The sequence below is a fragment of the Balaenoptera borealis genome (genome assembly GCF_965194805.1).
Source record: "Balaenoptera borealis genome assembly, chromosome: 11".
NCBI classification, from domain to species: domain Eukaryota; kingdom Metazoa; phylum Chordata; class Mammalia; order Artiodactyla; family Balaenopteridae; genus Balaenoptera; species Balaenoptera borealis.
Genome location: NC_138868.1, coordinates 4,526,277 through 4,544,397, shown reverse-complemented (window position 1 = coordinate 4,544,397; position 18,121 = coordinate 4,526,277). Strand labels below are relative to the sequence as shown.

The window sequence follows — 18,121 nt, the reverse complement described above, 5'->3', positions numbered from 1 at the left end:
AAGCATTTTTTTTTTTTTTTTTTTTTTTAGATTCCATATATATGTGTTAGCATATACTTGTTAACTTGTTTTTCTCTTTCTGACTTACTTCACTCTCGGTACTTGTTTTTCTCTTTCTGACTTACTTCACTCTATGACAGACTCTAGCTTTTAATACAAACTTGTCAGGGAACTAGATCCCGCATGCCGCAACTAAGACCCAGCACAGCCAAATAAATAAATAAATATTTAAAAAAGAAAAGAAAAAAAAAAAGGAGCCATTTAGGAAGCAGAATCTAGGATGACCCTCAGGTTCCTGGGATGGGTGGGCGAACCACCACATGGAGTGTATGGACGATTCCTTTCCTTTTTACCTAGAGAACTCAGTGTCCAACAATTAGCCGATAAGCCTTCGTAAGCTGAGCGTAGCTACCCTATTTTCCAACCCTCCATAGAGGCCACTACCCTACTGTACGCCTGGAGAGGCACACCTCACTCGGCAGCACAATTGCTTTCAATTATTAACTTCCCTAAACATTCCTGGACATAAAAACAGCCAACATGCAAAAAACTAAAGGACATTCCACTGAACTGAGGCTCTCAGTCACCTAATATTTGCTTGGGGTAAAAGGTGAAGTTCACAAAAGGCAGCAAAATATCAGAAATTAACAAGCAGAAAATATTCCTTGTGTTAAGTAACAGATTTTTTAAAGAGTTTCCTTTATATTATCCATATTTTTACCATGTCATTAGGATGAACTGTTGAAGGTTGGTAGAATTATTCATATATTGCCTATTTTTATGCAACATCTTTCAAAATATAATTATATAGATTATAAATATAATTGTGTACAAATATAATGCAAAGGAAACCCCCTCAAAAAGGCTATTTTCATAGCTATTTTACTTACATACCCATGAAAGTTTGGCCTCTGCTTCCTTAATTCTTCCCAATTCTGTATTTTATAAAGCATTGGTTTGTTTTCTTGGCAGTAGGATTTGATGTTGATGGAGCTGTGAGATGTCTGTAACAGATTTTTTTTTAATGCCCTGTACAGCCTAGACTATTTCTACAGTTGTCAAGGAAACTTAATAGTGGGGAGGGGTACCGGGTAAGGAGGCCAGCTTTGTGCTGAATTCCCACCTGCACCCCCTTCATTTTGCACCGTGTGCCTGTAGTACTTATTTTTAAAACAGAAAAGTCCTAGCAAGAAAAGCTCAAGAGGGGCTCAAGCCATTCGAAGAAAGTACAGGTCTCGTTAAATAAGAGGGAGAGTCTCCGAAACACACTTGAAACACACCAGCTTGAACAACAATTTTATTCTTAAAAGCAGCAATTTTTCCGGAATTCAAAGTGCAGGCTTCCACCGGTAACTGAACTGTCAGGTCTGCCAATAATAACCATGCAGAATGACTAAACATTTTTTCCAACAAAGGAAAAAATGCATCCGATCAAAGCGCAGAACCAGCCCCGGGCCGGAGCGGGTACGCGTTTCCGCCTCCCACCTTCCCACCGCCTTTAGACTCCAGGCTGCAACTTTAATTGCTCGCTTGGAACGCGTCCTCACTGGCAACGCCAGCAGCTGCGGTCGGCGCGGCCCGCCCCTCCCCCCCCCCGGGCGTCACGTGACGGCTGAGAAAAGTAGGGGAAAGGTTACCGCGAGCCCCGCCCCCGGCCTGGCGCGCCCCGGGCGCTCAGATCCTGTTCCACCGGCCCGGCCCGGAGACACCTTCCGGAGCGAGCTGGCGCGCGTCGGCGGCGCTGCCACCCCGGCGACAGCGGGCGAAGTGCAACGCCGCTGGGTGGGAAGGCCGAGCCCTGCATGGTCAACTTTGGGGACAGTTAAGAGCTTGGTGTGCCCGAAGACAACCCACACCAGAAACGCTGCCCCGCGCCCCGCGAGCCCAGAGCGCCTCCGGAAGGGGCTCACCGCGCAGCCCAAGGAACAATTAAACTGTGCTTCCATGAATGGACACGCGGGGCCAGGGTTGCGTAAGCCCGGGCCCTCGCCCCAGGACTCCCCGGAGACCCAGGCTTGACCGCTCGGTGACTACGGGGGCTGGGGCCGGGGCCAAGGGCGGGCGGCAGCGACGCCAGGTTTCTTCCCTTCACCTCTGGGTTAGGCCGCTTGTTTTCAGTACAAACTCGAAAGGTTATTTCGGCCTGTGCATGACGCCAATTTCGGCCACTCTTGATACAAAGTATGTGCACTCCTTAAGATGGCTCTTTTTCTGATTCCAACAGCTGTTCACATGGAGTTCAGTGTGCAAGATCAGGTCTAGCCACACATCTTTGGAAGGAAACCGTTCATTTACATACGAAAAGGAGCCCCCGGACACGCAGGGGCAGAACCACCCCAAACTCCGCCAAGAATTTCGCATTCAGCTCCTATCACTTACAAGTAAACACTCCCTCGCCTCAACGATAAGCATTATCATCAGCATTAATGTTCTCATTTATGCCACACTCACTGAGTCACCTTAAATAATTTGGAAAGGGGGGTGATGCTTACTGGCATAAAAAAATAAAAAGACCAGTGTGTTCGGCCATTTTTTATTCATTTGGTTTGTGGTTTAGAAGGAAATAAGCATGCTTGAATATCTGGAATGACCAGAAACCGGAAGCCTGTGTGAGAAAATGGTGTAACAAAATACACTTTTCAAAAGGTTAAACTGATTTTATTTGGTGACTTACAAAGTTACCAGTTTCCTACTAAAATCTGCCCTTTAATATTTTAATATCACATGGAGCACAGAGGAAACCGAAAGCAGTTCCGAGTTGGGAAAATTAAGTTGTTCTGTATTCAACCTGATTTCTCGAGATTTTTAACTCTTGGAGTTAAAAAAGTAAGATCATCTTTGTTCCGTTCGGCTTTAACGTGAGTCAACCACCGATTTACACTATAAACACACTGATCCACAGCCTTTCCAAAACGAAAGGAACTGTCTGCTCGCCCAGGGAGTTGGGGTTAGGGGCTGCCAGAATAGGGGCCCCGGAGCCCGGGCTGCTCTACCGCCCTGACCGTGCCGTCCGGGCTCGCAGGCCAAGTTCGCCCAGGCCTGGTCACGTGAAGCGCCCACACCCTCCCACCCCTTGCAAGGCAAGCTCCCCGGCCCGGCGCGACCTTGGGCAGGCTCTCCTCGCCCACCTGTCCTAGACCGCGCGCCGCATGGAGGGATGGAGGACGCTCGCAAGAGGGGACCCAGGCCCGGCGCCTCCATTCGCATCCACCTAGGGCGCTCGGACCCCGCCTGGAGTCCCAGCGCCAAGGGCGTGTCCCCACGGCTCCGCTGCGGGGGCGGGAGCCTGGAGGGGGGTCGGCGGCGCCCTGCTGAGTCCCTAGCATCCCTCTGGCTCCCGCTTGGGCCGGCCCGCGACCAAGGGACGGCCCCCCAGACCCAATCCACTCTCGGAGGGGGAGGGGATGGGGCGAGACAGAGAAAGGATCCGCGGCGCCCTGCCAAGTCCCGAGGACTGAGCATCCCTCCCGCCGTCGCGTCCTTTCCACTGCCCTACCGCGGATCCCCAGACCCAATCCACTTCGGCGAGGGGAGTGGGATGCTGGGGAAAGGGAACCGGCAGTCCTGGTGGCCCCTGGCCGGGGGCATCCTACCGAGTCCGGAGAGTCAAGCGCCCCTCCAGCTCCCATACAGTACCTGCTCGCAAGGCCGACCGATCCTCGGGCAGACCCCGAGACCCAATCAACCCACTCCTGGGAAGTGACGGTGAGATGGTAAGGGAAAGAGAGCCGGTGGCCCTACTGGCCCCAGCCCGGAGGCGTCCTGCTAAGTCCGAAGGGTTGAGCATCCCTCCCGCAGCCGCACGGGACCCGCCCGCATGCGGACCGACACTGACGCGGACCCCCTACACCCAATCCACTGCGGGGTATGGGGAGTCCCGCCCCGCTCCGGTTTCGAGCTCTCTAAGAACCGCTGTCCCTCGGCGCCCCGACACAGGTGGCGGCCCCCCACCCCGCCTCGGTCCGGGCCCTTGCAGTCCCCGTCCGCCCCCGGCCCTGGGCCCCGCCGCAGCCAGCCCCCGGCTCCCGCCAGCCCCCCAACCCCGCGGCGCGCGGCCTCAGCCCGGCCTTACCGAGTCGGCGGACAGAGGCGCGGCGACAGCCACAGCAGCAGCGGCGGCGGAGTGAGCGAGGCAGCGAGCGAGCGCCGGGCGGGAGGACAGCGGGCGAGGTTGAAAGCACCCGACACCGCCCGCGGCCGATTGGCTGAGGCGCGCGGGGCTGTGCGGCGACTCCCGGCGCTCGGCGGGCCAAGGGCGGGACCTGGACGGGACGGGGCGGAGCATCAGCAGGGGCGGGGCGCCCTGGGGAGCGGGTCGGGCGAGGAAACTGAGGCTCGCAGGGGTGCAGTCCACCTCCGCCTCTGCCAGCTTGAGGCCTAGGACGAGATTTCTCGCCCTGCGAGCCTCAGTTTCCTCATCTGAGAAATGGGCCAACTCATTAGGGCCATGCCCGTAAAAGTACTTAGCACAGTGCCTAGCTCATGCTCGTCCTTTATAGGCATTGCCCCATATAATCCTCACTGCACCCCTATAAATAGCTGATCCTAGCCTGGGTCAGAGAAGGGATCACTAACCTGCCCACAATCACACTAAGAAGATGGATTCGACATTGGGCCCGGGTCTGATTTCAGAGCCCACACTCCAAATTGGACCTTATCCCAGGAGTGACAGCTGATAGGATCTTGAGGCAGCGTGGCTCACGAAACCGACACGGTAATGCCTATTCCAGTGACCTTTCTGAGCCCCCTCTTCATATAACTGGGATACAAATTGCTCCCTTGCGGGGCTTTGGTAAGATTTAGTAAACTATTCAGGCGCCTAAAGCATAGTAGGTGCCAGGAAAGAAATGGCTGGAGGTGGGGACAGAGTGACTGATGTGCCTTGTACCGGTCACTGAGCTCGCACTGGCCGATCTCAGGGTCTAGGTCTAGGTCTAGGCCGAGGGCAGCTGCCACCTGCAGCTACTTCGCGGGGTGGGGGTCCGCGCTTCCCGCGGCGTGAGCAGCCCCTTCCCTATCTCTGCCGAAAATGCTTCCCAGGCCCCAGCGGGTGGTCCCGCATACAGCAGGTGCTCCATAAAATAACCAGTTCTATGAACAAAAACCGCGCTTTCCTAAGGGTCAGCCGCTCCTCTGGGCGGTGAAAACTCCCTGCTGGTCTCTGTCTTTCCAGATGGGTTTAGAAGAGAAAATGAAAGTCCTGTCTAGTTCCCGCCCCCCCCCCCCCGCCCCACTGCCGTACTACAGTGCGCTGTCGGCGCACACTCTCCAGGCTGTTTTGAATGAAGTCACAGGATAAGTGCTGTTTGTAACACTCCTTTGATTTCACTTGGCTTATGTCGTGGACGGGATCCCCTCTCGAGGCACAGAGATGACCGAGGCTTTCACAGTATGTAACGCGCCTGATGGACACTTAGGCACCCCCTTTTCACCGCAGCAGGCATAAATGAAGCTGTGTGGGCCGTCAATGTGCGTCTTTGAGCGCCTGTATCTCTCGGTAGATCGCTAGAAGTGAAGCAGCCAGGTCAAAGGCACGTGAGACGCCTTGGTGACATTTTGGTGCCACATGCCGAGCTGCCCTCTGGAAAAGCGTCTACTCCCCCCCGCCCCCGCCCCCGCCCCCGGGTGTGGGAGTGCGGCCTGGTCTCCAGGAGGTCACCACCGCTGGCTGTCAATCCTAAAGGGGGAGGAGGGGGGTATCTCTCCTTATTTTAATTCGCATTTCTTTGAAGTTAGAAGTTGGAGATTTCGTTCCCCTGCTGGCTCCTGTCTGGCCCGCGAGCGATCCCAGGCCCCGAACCCCGAAGATCTCATAGCCCTAGAGGGCAGGTGGTCTGGGCCAAGGCACACTTGCCCGAGGCTCGGCTGCACCGCACCTACCCTGGCTCCTCCAGCATCCCCTGCGCGCCTCTACCAGCCTGTGGGCCTTCCTGGGTTGTGCCTCCCAAGTTGGACTGTCGCTCTACCCCACATGCCCTTCCCTCCTCTTCCTGGAACCCCAGCTGTCTGCAGGTCCCTGCCCCAAGGTCACTTTCTCCTTCCCTCCTTGCCCCTTTGTGCGCCCCACAGGGATTGGCCCAGCGTCCGTCGGTTCCCAGGGCTCTGCGGCCTTGACGGTGCACCCCTCCCTGTGCGCCGCCTCAGTGTCACCTGCAGGCCGGGAGGGGCAGGGGCAGGGACCGCGGTCGCCTCCGCGCTCACCTGTGCTCCAGAGGCTGGACTCTCTCCGGGGACGATAATGAGCCCACGCCTGCTGGCAACTCCAGCCGAGCAGTGGAGGCCTCGTTCCCTTCTTGAGCTCTGTTCCCGGGAACTGCAGCTCCCCGGGGTGGCTATTAATAAAGAACTGAGGAAATAGGTCCCTGGGGAGCTCCGGCCCGGTCGGATCCTGAGTTCCCTCGGGGCCACAAATATCCCAGAGTCTGCCTCAGAAAGTAATCTTTCTTAAGCTCTGTTTTTTTCAAATTCTTCCTGGGTTTGATTGGAACACACTGTAGCAGCCGCCTATTGTGGCCATAAGGAACACTTTTTTAAAAAAACGCGTGTAATGTTTTTATTAATACTCGGATATTGTCCCTCTTTTTTTCTGATTTCTTTAAAGCAAACCCAGAAATCTTGTCGTTTTGTCCACAAGTTCTTGAGTACGAATCGCTAAAAAAAGATAAAGGTCCTTTAAAAAAAAAAAAAAACAGAATGGCAATGCCATTGTCCAACCTAAAATAGAGAAACAATTGTAATACAAAACTTGTAAAGCCTTCTGGGCCTTCGAAGAGCACAGCTGAGTCCCACTCACTCTTGCCAGACTCATTTCTTGCTGGCAGCTCCCAGCAGGTTCTGATCCAAAAGTGTGTTGAGATTTTTTGGAACTCAGTTTCTATTTCCCATAGGAAACAATTTTATAATCTCAGAGTTCTGCACTTCTGAACTTGAACCTTGAGCCCCATAGGCAGTGAGTAAATAGTAGCGGTTCCCCGTCAGGGTGGTGACAATGTTTGCTCGGCCAACATCACTGGGATTTGGTGAGGACAAAATGAGATAATGCAGATGCAAGCAAAGAACGAAGGCGGCTAGACCACGTGCCAGTGAAAGGACCTCAGAGTGACAACGGATTCTTAACTGAATGGGCTTGGCCTATGACCCAGTAATCCTACTCCTGGGTATGCACCAAAGAGAAATGAGAACCCATGTCCACACCAAGACTCAGGCAGGAAGGTTTACAGATTTGCTCAGGGTGACAAAAATCCAGAAACAACCCAGATGCCCATCAGCAGTAGAATGGTTAAATAAATCGTGGTTTCTCCATACAGTGTAATAATACACAGCCAGAAAAAAGAGTAAACTACTGACACACACCATGTGGATGAATCTTACGGAGCTTACGTTAAGCAAAAGAAAGCCAAACACACACAAAAATAAATATACTGTATTATTTCAGTAACATAAGTGAGATATATTTTTTTAAGTTTTTTTTTCTTTCTGGTCTCTCTGATAGCTTTTATTTATTTATTTATTTATTTATTTATTTATGGCTGCATTGGGTCTTCGTTGCTGTGCGCGGGCTTTCTCTAGTTGCAGCCAGAGGGGGCTATGGGGGCTACTCTGTTGCAATATGCGGGCTTCTCATTGCGGTGGCTTCTCTTGTTGCAGAGCACGGACTCTAGGAGCGCGGGCTTCGGTAGTTGTGGCACGTGGGCTCAGTAGTTGTGACTCACGGGCTCTAGAGCACAGGCTCAGTAGTTGTGGCGCAAGGGCTTAGTTGCTCCGCGGCATGTGGGATCTTCCCAGACCAGGACTCGAACCAGTGTCCCCTGCACTGGCAAGCGGATTCTTAACCACTGCGCCACCAGGGAAGTCCCAAGTGAGACATATTAACAGCTGTGATGGCTATTGACCTAGAAATATACAAAGGAGCCCGTGGTGGGGGTGGGGTAGGGGGAGGTGGGGTGTATGAAAATGCCTTGCTCCATATGCATAAGATTATACACTTGATGGTGTCTTCTCCCTGATGTTAGGCCTCAATTTTATTTTATTTATTTATTTAATTTATTTTTTGACCGCGCCTCGCTGCTTGCGGGCCTTAGTTCCCCGGCCAGGGATTGAACCTGGGCTCCAGAAGTGAAAGCACCAAGTCCTAACCACTGGACCGCCAGCGAATTCCCATGGCCTCAATTTTAATAATCAAAACTTAAAAAAAGATTTAGAGGTGAGTAGGGCATTGACTGTTGGTGGTGGGGGTGAGGCCATCTGGGGGGCCATGAAATGAAGAGGTGGTGAAGCTGAGACACTGGGTCACCTGGGGAGACTGAGGAGCTGGGGAGGAGGGAGAGAGTGGGGACAGCTGCCAGCTCCTCGCTGGTGCAGGGGAGCTGCAGGGAGAGCAGCCGGGAGAGTGTCCGCAGCCGAGGGGGTGGCAGGGCTGTGGGCGGGAGTGTCAAAGGAAACCTGCACCCCTGCCCCTCTTCTCCTCCTTCCTGTCCTGTTGCCTCCTCCTCCTCTCCAGGGCATGGACTCCACTCTCTTTCCCCTGCACCTCACAACACCCAGGGCCCTGATGGGGCCCTTTTAGGCACAAGGAAGGTGGGCAGAGGTGAGGGTTGCCTTCCCAGGGAGGCATCACAGTGGCCAGGCGTGGACACGCCTGGACCCTGGGCCAGGTCTGCCCCTGGCTGGCTTTGTGGGTGCCTCGCTCCCCCATCTGGGCCTCAATTTCTTCACTTAAAAAAAAAAAAAAGGGACTTCCCTGGTGGTGCAGTGGTTAAGAGTCCGCCTGCCAATGCAGGGGACACGGGTTTGAGCCCTGGTCCGGGAAGATCCCACATGCCGCGGAGCAACTAAGCCCGTGCGCCACAATTACTGAAGCCTGCACTCTAGAGCCCATGAGCCACAACTACTGAGCCCGTGCCTAGAGCCCGTGCTCCACAGCAAGAGAAGCCACTGCAATGAGAAGCCCACGCACCACACCAAAGAGTAGCCCCCTCTCGCCGCTACTAGAGAAAGCCTGTGTGCAGCAATGAAGACCCAACACAGCCAAAAATAAATAAAATTTTAAAAAATTAATTAATTAAAAAAAAGAAAACTAGGACGTTGGGCTGGGACAATAATGAGCAAACTTTTCACCACCATTCTTTTTTTTTTTAATTGAAGTATAGTTGATTTATAATGTGTTAATTACTGCTGTACAGCAGAGTGATTCATTTATACATATATATACATTCTTTTTCATATTCTTTTCCATTATGGTTTATCACAGGATATTGAATATAGTTCCCTGTGCTATACAGTAGGACCTTGTTGTTTATCCATTCTATATATAATAGTTTGCATCTGGGAATCCCAAACTCCCAATCCATCCCTACCCCCCCCTTGGCAACCACAAGTCAGTTCTCTAAGTCTGTCACCACCATTATTTATTTGAAGAAGCAGTAATTCTAGTCACTTAGGGGTGTGAACTCCGAAGCTAGACGGCCTTCAAACCCTGACTCTGCTGCTTCCCAGCTGAGTGATCCTGACCTCTATGTCCTGTGGTTTCCTCACCTGGAAAATGGGGAGAGGAATGGAAGCTGCCTTGGAGAATCCTAATGAAGATTACCTGAGTAGCTGATGGGAAGCCCTTAGGACGTTCCTCAGTACACAGCAGGTGCCATATAAATGTTGGCTGTGACTATCTTTCTCCCTCTATGGAGCGCAAGTTTTAAAAGCTTTTGTCTATAAACAGCACATTTAATAACTTATTTCCTCATTTATTAATCAGAAACATGGGCACAATTGCCATCTTACAATCAGCATGAGATGTATTCATTCCTTCAAGAGATGCTTGCCTCTAAGCACAGGGATCGCCAAGACCCGCTGTGCTGCCAGCCAGGGGCAGACAACATGCACACTTTGATCCATGTGGGTTCATTTCAGATAAATGTGGGACCTTTCTAAGGCTATTTGGAAAGGTCCGAATAGCTCAGAGGTCAGCATTATGACCTCCTCAGATCCCAGTCATCTCTGAGGGTCCCACCAGCCAGCCCACCTGGAGAATGTGAGCTCGGGCCAGGACCTGAGCTTCTTGGTGTGACCAGAGCAGTGTGCTGGGCAAAGAGCAGGCGACACCTCAGCAGATGCTCCTTGAAGTTGGCATCTTGACTGGCCTGCCTGGACACTGGGACCTCAGAGATGGGGAAGAGGTGACCATCCTGCAGCACATTTTAACAGATGCCTGAATATCCAAATAAGCATCGGCAGAAGACTTCTGTGTCAAGATGCTAATTCTTCCCCTTTGCAGAAGGAGATGAGGAGGTAATACCCTGAGTCAATAGTTTTTAAACTTGGGAGTTGAAGGCAGTCACTGACCCTTTGGAAACCTGATGACAGCTACAAACCCTTTCTCCAGAAAAACGCACACACACGTCAACAGTGGTAAATAATTTCAGTCTTGGACCTTCCGAAGCCCATTTATCAACTCCTGACCCACACAGATTAAGAAAAATGTATCCAAAATTTGGAAACAAAGCAAAAGGATGTCTGGAATGTCCTTTCACTGGCTCACTGTCTAACCGCCCATCCAAGGATTAGCTCATTCTCTAGGGAACTGTGTTTTGACTAAGCCCCAGACTCTTATGAAGTTACATGTAACTGGTAGACTTTTGTCCCACAAAAATGCAAGGATTAAAATAGATAACTAATAAGGACCTACTGTAGAGCACAGGGAACTCTACTCAATACTCTGTAATGGCCTACACGGGAAAAGAATCTAAAAACGAGTGGATATACGTTATATATGTATAACTGATTCACTTTGCTGAAACTAACACATTGTAAATCAGCTATATGCCAATAAAAATTTTTTTTAAAATAAAGAAAAAGCAATGCAAGGATTTCTTTCAGTTGAAAAAAAGTATTCGCCAAAGTTGTGGTTTTATTGCCGTGTAGAATATTAACCAGTTTTGTACCTATTTAGGAAAACCAGATTTTGTCTACCCTTCCCGTGCAGGGAAACCCCCATCTCTTCCCCACTGTGTGTTTCTGCCCTGTTTGTTTTCTTCACTGCTCACAGGAAACACTTCACTTCCTTTTTTTTTTTTTTTTTTTAAAGAATTTTCTCTTTTCAAAATTAAAAAAATAAGTTTTTGGCCGCACTGCACGGCATGTGGGGTCTTAGTTCCCCGACCAGGGATCGAACCCATGCCCTCTGCAGTGGAACCGCAGAGTCCTAACCACTGGACCGCCAGGGAAGTCCCTAACACTTCACTTCTGACAGCTCTGGTCACCCAGTGTGTGGACGTTTTCCCCACACCAACAAGCAATTCTCCAACACCACTAGGGCATCCAAGAATCAGCTCAAATCTGACACTATCTACCCATTGATAGCATCGGATTTCACAGGTTAAGGGCTCAGTCCCACAAGACTGTCCTCCGACTTCAGATGTCAGTTGCAAGTCCAGGTTATCACCTGTGCTTCTGACCCCTGCTACAGATCAGAGGTTCCAAAGAGCCCCCCACCCTTGGGTTTGCTTGATTTGCTGGAGTGGATCACAGAACTCAGGAAAACACATTTACCAACTTAGTAAAGGATATGATAAAGGATGCAGATGAACAGCCAGATGAAGAGTGACACAGGGCTCACCAGTGACCAGCCGCACCTGCCTCTTCCCCAGGTTCCATCCTGTTGGGACCCTCTGCTGCATTTCACTGTTGCCACATCTACCCCCTCCCCCTGGCAGAATCCTCTCCTTCTGTAACCCGTTAGTCACCCCTGCCCCACTTCTCCCCTCCCCTGGGACCTGTTCTCAGATGCCTTCCTTGGCTCCCTTCTGTCTGCCCCCCACCCCAGGCTAGGTGAGGCTCCCAGCCTCTTGCCTTGGCCCTGCCTCTGCCACTAGCCTTGCTCTCCTGCGAGCTTCAACCCTGCCACATTGGCACCCCTGTTCTGATCCTCCCAAATCCCCAACAGAGGGTCCCTCTCCAAGAGAAATGACTTGACTCATATGCTTCCTAGGGCTGTCACCCACCAGGAGGAGAAGTCAAACTTCAGGTGCGAGCAAAGCAGGGCCACAAAGAAAAGAAAGCTGGGGGAGGGGTGTTATATTTTCTATGTCAAAGAAAGCAGCAAATAGCCCTCAAGGGAAGAATGAGAACTTTGATGGATTTTCTTACACTTATTTTAGTATATATCTTTTAAATTACACATGAAGAGTTTACCATAATCCTTTAAATTACCCATGAAGAGGTTACCATAATCCTTCTAGCAAGTAGGGCTTGCGAATGATCTGAATCCAGCCCTCGTCTTACCCATATTCATTCATTTGTCCATTCATTCATTTGTCCATTCATTCATTCATTTGGCAAATACGTACTGAGCAACTCAGTAGTGACAGAGCCTTTAGACCCAGCCCTGCCCTCAGGAGTCCACACTCTGGTGGGAGAGGCAGGCAAGAGACAAATACTCTCTCATGTGAAAAGAAAGGGAAAATGAGAAAACAAAACAAAACAGAAAGTGGGACAGAGTGTGCACGGCCTAGGATGCAGTGGATGGGAGCTGGTATTCAGTGGACCATACGCTCCAAAGGGTGGGGACGCTGTAACCAGCACCTGATACATCATATGGTCTCAGAAATGTTAGCTGCATGATTAACTGATGGTTGAGTGGATGGATGGGTGGGTGGATGGGTGGGCAGATGGACGGAGGGCCCTGCCGGCTTAGCTCCCTGGGGCCCCTCCCATCTGGCCCTTCCTTTCCAGGCCCTCATCCCATCTCAAAGTCCCCTGCAGGAACCCCTCTAAACTTCACTCCTGCCTGTCCTTCTTCTTGGTGCTCCTAAAGTCACCTTCTGCATCTCAAAACCTTTGATGCATCCTGTGACCTCAGGCAGACCCAGCTACATAATTTGCCCAGCACAGCACAGAGCGAAAATGCAGAGCCTTGTTCAAAAATCATTAAGAATTTCGAATATTACTCAGCCATAAAGAGAAACGAAATTGAGTTATTTGTAGTGAGGTGGATGGAGTTAGAGTCTGTCATACAGAGTGAAGTAAGTCAGAAAGAGAAAAACAAATACAGTATGCTAACACACATATATGGAATCTAAGGGAAAACAAAAAAAAAGGTCATGAAGAACCTAGTGGCAAGACGGGAATAAAGACACAGACCTACTAGAGAATGGACTTGAGGATACGGGGAGGGGGAAGGGTAAGCTGGGACGAAGTGAGAGAGTGGCATGGACATATATACACTATCAAATGTAAAATAGATAGCTAGTGGGAAGCAGCCACATAGCAAAGGGAGATCAGCTCTGTGCTTTGTGACCACCTAGAGGGGTGGGATGGGGAGGGTGGGAGGGAGGGAGATGCAAGAGGGAAGAGATATGGGAACATATGTATAACTGATTCACTTTGTTATAAAGCAGAAACTAACACACCATTGTAAAGCAATTATACTCCAATAAAGATGTTAAAAAAAAAAAAAAAGAATTTCAAGACGGTGACAACTAGGCATTACACCAACCACAGGGCTCTTCTGAGTGCTGGCTCTGCGACCGCACGGGAGGGACACTCAGGCAGCCGGCCCTGTCCCCAGGACAGGGCCACAAGACCTCCCCAGATCTGCACCCAAGAGACCACGTCAGCCTGTGTTTACAAGCCTCGATGAGTTCCATGCTCCTTCCACTCAAGACCTCACCTCACTTCCGGCCTCTGGGCATCTATTCCCACCGCCCAGGGTGCCTTCCCACACCGTGGGCTAGGTGCCAGGAAGGGAGATGGGGAAAACCACACCCAGTCCCAACTCCCCAGAGAAGAAGCTCAGAGGGCATCTGGGTTCTGGCGCAGCTGTGGCTCTGTCCAGCTGTGAGGCCCAAAGCGGGCGAACTTTCCTCTGCTGCAGAACAGGCAGCAACGAGGACGATGCTGGATCCACGTGGGGCTCTGCTCATAGCCCTCCTCCCTGTTAAAAAATCTACTAAGATATGACTCATGTGTACCATAAAATTATCCTTTTAAAGTGTACAATTCACGCTGCCATGGCCTGGGTTCAATCCATGGTCGGGGAATTGAGATCCCGCAAGCCGTGCAGGGGGCAGCCAAAAAGAAAAAAAAAAAAAAAAAAAGTGGACAATTCAGTGGTTTTTACATATACACGGTTATGCAACCATCACCACAATCTAGTTCCAGAACGTTCCCCAAAACTTTCTTTCCTAAAAGAAACCCCATGCCCCATCAGCAGCCCTCTTCCCAGGCCCCCAGGCCCTGGCAACCACGAATCTACTTTCTGTCTCTATAGCCTTGCCTATTCTGAAAGTTTCATATAAATAAAATCCTACAATATGTGGTCTTCTATGTCTGCTTCCTTCACTGAGCATAGTATCTTCAAGGTCCATCCAGGTTGTAGCCTGTGTCAGTGCTTCATCCCTTTTTAGGGCCGCATATATCCCATGGTAAGGGTATGCCACATTTCGTTTATCCATTCATCCCCTGATGGATGCCCACAGCTCTTTCACACACCAGCTGCCAATCCGCCTGTGGGGGAGGGGTGGGGAGGGGTGCAGCCCCCCACTCTGACCTTGACGCTGAAATACAAGCCGCTGGCCGTCTCCCTTTCCACCGGAAACATTCCCACTTAACCTTCAAAGTCCAACTCAGACACCATCAACTCCAAGAAGCCTCCCCAGATAACCCCAAATAGACTGATAACCCCTTTCTCCGGCCCTCCCACCGGGCCCGGTTCCGGGACACCTGCCTTTTCTAAGACCTGAGACGTCTCCCCGCCCCACTCCAGATCCGGAACCGCGGTGAAATCCCATTTCTGAAGCCCCTGGGCTTGGACTCCGCCAACCCGCCAAACCTTTCGTGGAAAGGAAAGAGGGGGATTGGCTAGGCGCTAACTGGCCGCCAGATAAACTAATTGTTTCCTTGAGATCTCTTGCCTTTGACGGGAGGAGGAAAAGCCGGGGAATTTCGGGGATGGGTGGGGTGCGGAGGAGGAAGTGACAGCCCCAGCGGCGGGGTTGGGGGAGGACTGGGGGGGCAGGTGGGGCGGGAGCAGCAGACCAGCGGTTGCTGGCGGCTGCCGGACGCAGTTTCAGTTGAAAAAAATGCTCAATTGTCCTGCTCCCTCGAATCTGTGTTTTTGTCGTAGGAAGCTCGCAGGACGATCCCGGAGCTGCAGGCCCCTTCCCTGCCCGCCTGGGTGCCCGCCGCAGGCCCGGGGAAGGCCAAGGTCCCGGGCGTCGCGCGAAGCCGCCGGTCCTGCTCGCTGGGGAGGCGTTGGTCGCGGGTGGGGAGGGGGCCCCGGGACGCCCCCCGGCTTCCTCCGCTCTCCCTCCCCCGCCTCCTCTCGGCGCCCACCGACGGCCCCTTTGCGTCCCCGCGTCCCCTAGGGCCGCTCTTTTACGCAGGAGGAGGAGCTTCAGGTTAGAGGGAGAGGCGGCCGCGGCGGCGCGCTGGTTCCCCGCACACCCTCCCGGGGTCAGCAGAGGTCGGCCGGCGGGCGGGAGAGGGTGCCCCGGGCGCTCGCGGAGGGTCAAGGTCGCCCGGGGCCGCGCCCGCGGGGTCAGAGGCAGACTTCGGGAGGGACCGGTTCGGCGCCGAGCCGGGCGGGAGTGTGCAATCGCCCCCTGGCCGATTTCAGGCCGCAAGGAGGAGGCTGGGGGCGGCGTGCGTGCCCTCCAGCCCGGAGCCCCGAGCCGGGCCGGAGCGCGGAGCCCCGGGGGTACTCCGAGCGCGGCCGCCCTGCGCCCTTCCACGCGCGGGGCTTCCTCGTGGCCGCGCGCTTCCTCCTGGGGTGCCCTCGGTCCGTGCAACCCCGGCGGATCCGCCTACGCCACGGCCAGTCGCCGCAGGGGCTGGAGCGGGAGTTGGCTTACAAGGCTGGCTGCTCAGGCCACCCCTCTATTAACCTTTTAAATTACGCAGTTAAGGTGTATTCATTGTGGGAAAACAGGGAACACTGAACCGTAGTCAAAAAGTTTTAAAATTGCCTGGAATCGCACTCCCTGATAAGACGCGGCTGCATTTCCTTCCCGTCTTTCGTTGGCGCTACTTTCTGTGTATCTTTTCACTCTCATATCGTGCGTGTTTACGAAATGGAAGTCGTATGGTACACAAGCGTCTCTATTGTTTTTTTGATTTGACGGTATTCATTTTCCCCGAGTACTAGATGCATTCTCTTGGAATACATGGAAACTGCACAGAAGCCCCCTGGTCACCTCCCTCCCCACCCCATCCAACTCCCCTCTCTGCTCTGCTGGATGTTCTTCCAGACTTTTCCACATTTTACATCACACCACACACACACACACACCCACCCACACACACACACACACACACACACACACACATATATAGTTTTACTTAGGGATCTCTTTTACATAAGTCAGATTGGGTTGTTTGGAATCCCCCCACCCCGCAACTTAAGGGTATGTTTTGGAACTCACTTGGTCTAGATACACCTCTTTCTTAACTCCGTTATGATATTCCATAGTTTGCACCTTCATTCCTGTCGAGCATTCTCTGTTGTTTGTTGTTTTTCGTTTGTTTCCAGTTTCTCTCGATTCAACCGTTCATCCCAAATGCGTTTCTGGGGCACCTGCTGTGTGCCAGACCCAGACATCTCCTAGGTTCAGAAAGTATAACAATGAACAAAATAGACACCACCCTCCTGGGCCTGACCTTCTACAAGGGCAACTGACAAGTATACTGTAGGTAGGTCAGGACGGGTATTTTATTTTTTAAAATAGGGACGGTTCCAATCACTAATATGGCTCAAATATCAAATCAGTATAAAAAAGTACCGAGGGAGGACTTCCCTGGTGGTGCAGTGGTTAAGAATCCACCTGCCAATGCAGGGGACACGGGTTTGAGCCCTGGTCCGGGAAGATCCCACATGACGTGGAGCAACTAAGCCCGTGTGCCACAGATACTGAGCCCGCGAGCCACAACTACTGAGCCCGTGAGCCACAACTACTGAAGTCCGCGTGTCTAGAGCCCATATTCCACAACTCAGAGAAGCCACAACAATGAGAAGACCGTGCACCGCAATGAAGAGTAGCCCCCGCTCGCTGCAACTAGAGAAAGCCTGTGAGCAGCAACGAAGACCCAACGCAGCCAAAAATAAAGTATGAATAAATAAATAAATTTATATTAAAAAAAGTATCAAGGGAAACGTCTTACTCCCACATTTGCCCATTGGACACACGGGTAGCCACTCATTGGTTCCTTGTGTTATCCTTCCAGAATTTCCTTATGAAAATGCAAGTAGAAAAGAGTTGTTATGTATACTTCCCTTCTTTCCCGTGTAAAAGGAAGCTTGCTTACTTATATATCTTGGCGCTATTTTCCTGTCATCACATAGAGAGCTTCCTTGTTCAACTTTATTTGTAAATTGTTTCAGGGTACACAGTGTTCTATCAATATGGTTTATTTTACCACAGTCTATTTGTGCCCTGTAACAAACACACACAGTGTGACACAGGGTGTTTCCTGTCTCTTGCCCTATAACATTGTTGCAGTGAATAACTATACAAAGGTCAATTTGCCCACCTGGAAGTCAATCAATAGAGTGGATTTTCAGAACTGTGATTGCTGAGTCAAGGCCTTGTGTGTGCACAGTGTTGATGTGTGTTACTGTTTGCCCTCTGTATTAGGGTTCTCCAGAGAAACAGACCAATCGGATATAGGAGATTTACATATGTATACATAAAATTTTATATATAATATAATATAAAGTAATAATTATAAGGAATTGGCTCACCGCTATGGAAAACAGTATAGAGGTTCCTCAAAAAACTAAAAATACAGCAATTCCACTCCTAGGCATATACCCAGACAAAACTATAATTTGAAAAAATACATGCACCTTTATGTTCATAGCAGCACTATTTACAATAGCCAAGACATGGAAACAATCTAAATGTCCATCGACAGATGAATGGATAAAGAAGATGTGGTATATATATATATATATATGTATATAATGGAATATTACTCAGCCATAAAAAGAATGAAATAATGCCATTTGCAGCAACATGGACGGACCTAGAGACTGTCATACTAAGTGAAGAAAGTCAGAAAGAGAAAGACAAATACCATATGATATCACTTATATGTGGAATCTAAAATACAAGTCAACATATCTGCAAAA

At 51.1% G+C, this 18,121-nt stretch overlaps 2 protein-coding genes across 4 annotated transcripts in view; both read right to left on the bottom strand.

The window, feature by feature from the left end:
- CPT1A (carnitine palmitoyltransferase 1A) overlaps positions 1-4,231 on the bottom strand; it is a 64,651-nt gene extending 60,420 nt beyond the window's left edge. The window contains exon 1 of one of the 3 annotated variants that reach the window (XM_082342565.1): positions 4,073-4,231. The gene's annotated coding sequence lies outside the window, so the exon portion shown is untranslated. Of the gene's footprint in view, positions 1-3,636; positions 3,765-4,072 lie in introns of those variants that run through there. The other 2 variants (XM_082342567.1, XM_082342566.1) reach the window with 2 other exon arrangements.
- Positions 4,232-16,340: 12,109 nt separating this feature from the next.
- Positions 16,341-18,121, bottom strand: part of MRPL21 (mitochondrial ribosomal protein L21) — a 36,654-nt gene continuing 34,873 nt past the window's right edge. The window contains exon 8 of the mRNA XM_082342572.1: positions 16,341-16,594. Coding sequence (XP_082198698.1) covers positions 16,542-16,594 — 53 coding nt within the window. The 3' untranslated portion in view covers positions 16,341-16,541. The remainder of the gene's footprint in view (positions 16,595-18,121) is intronic.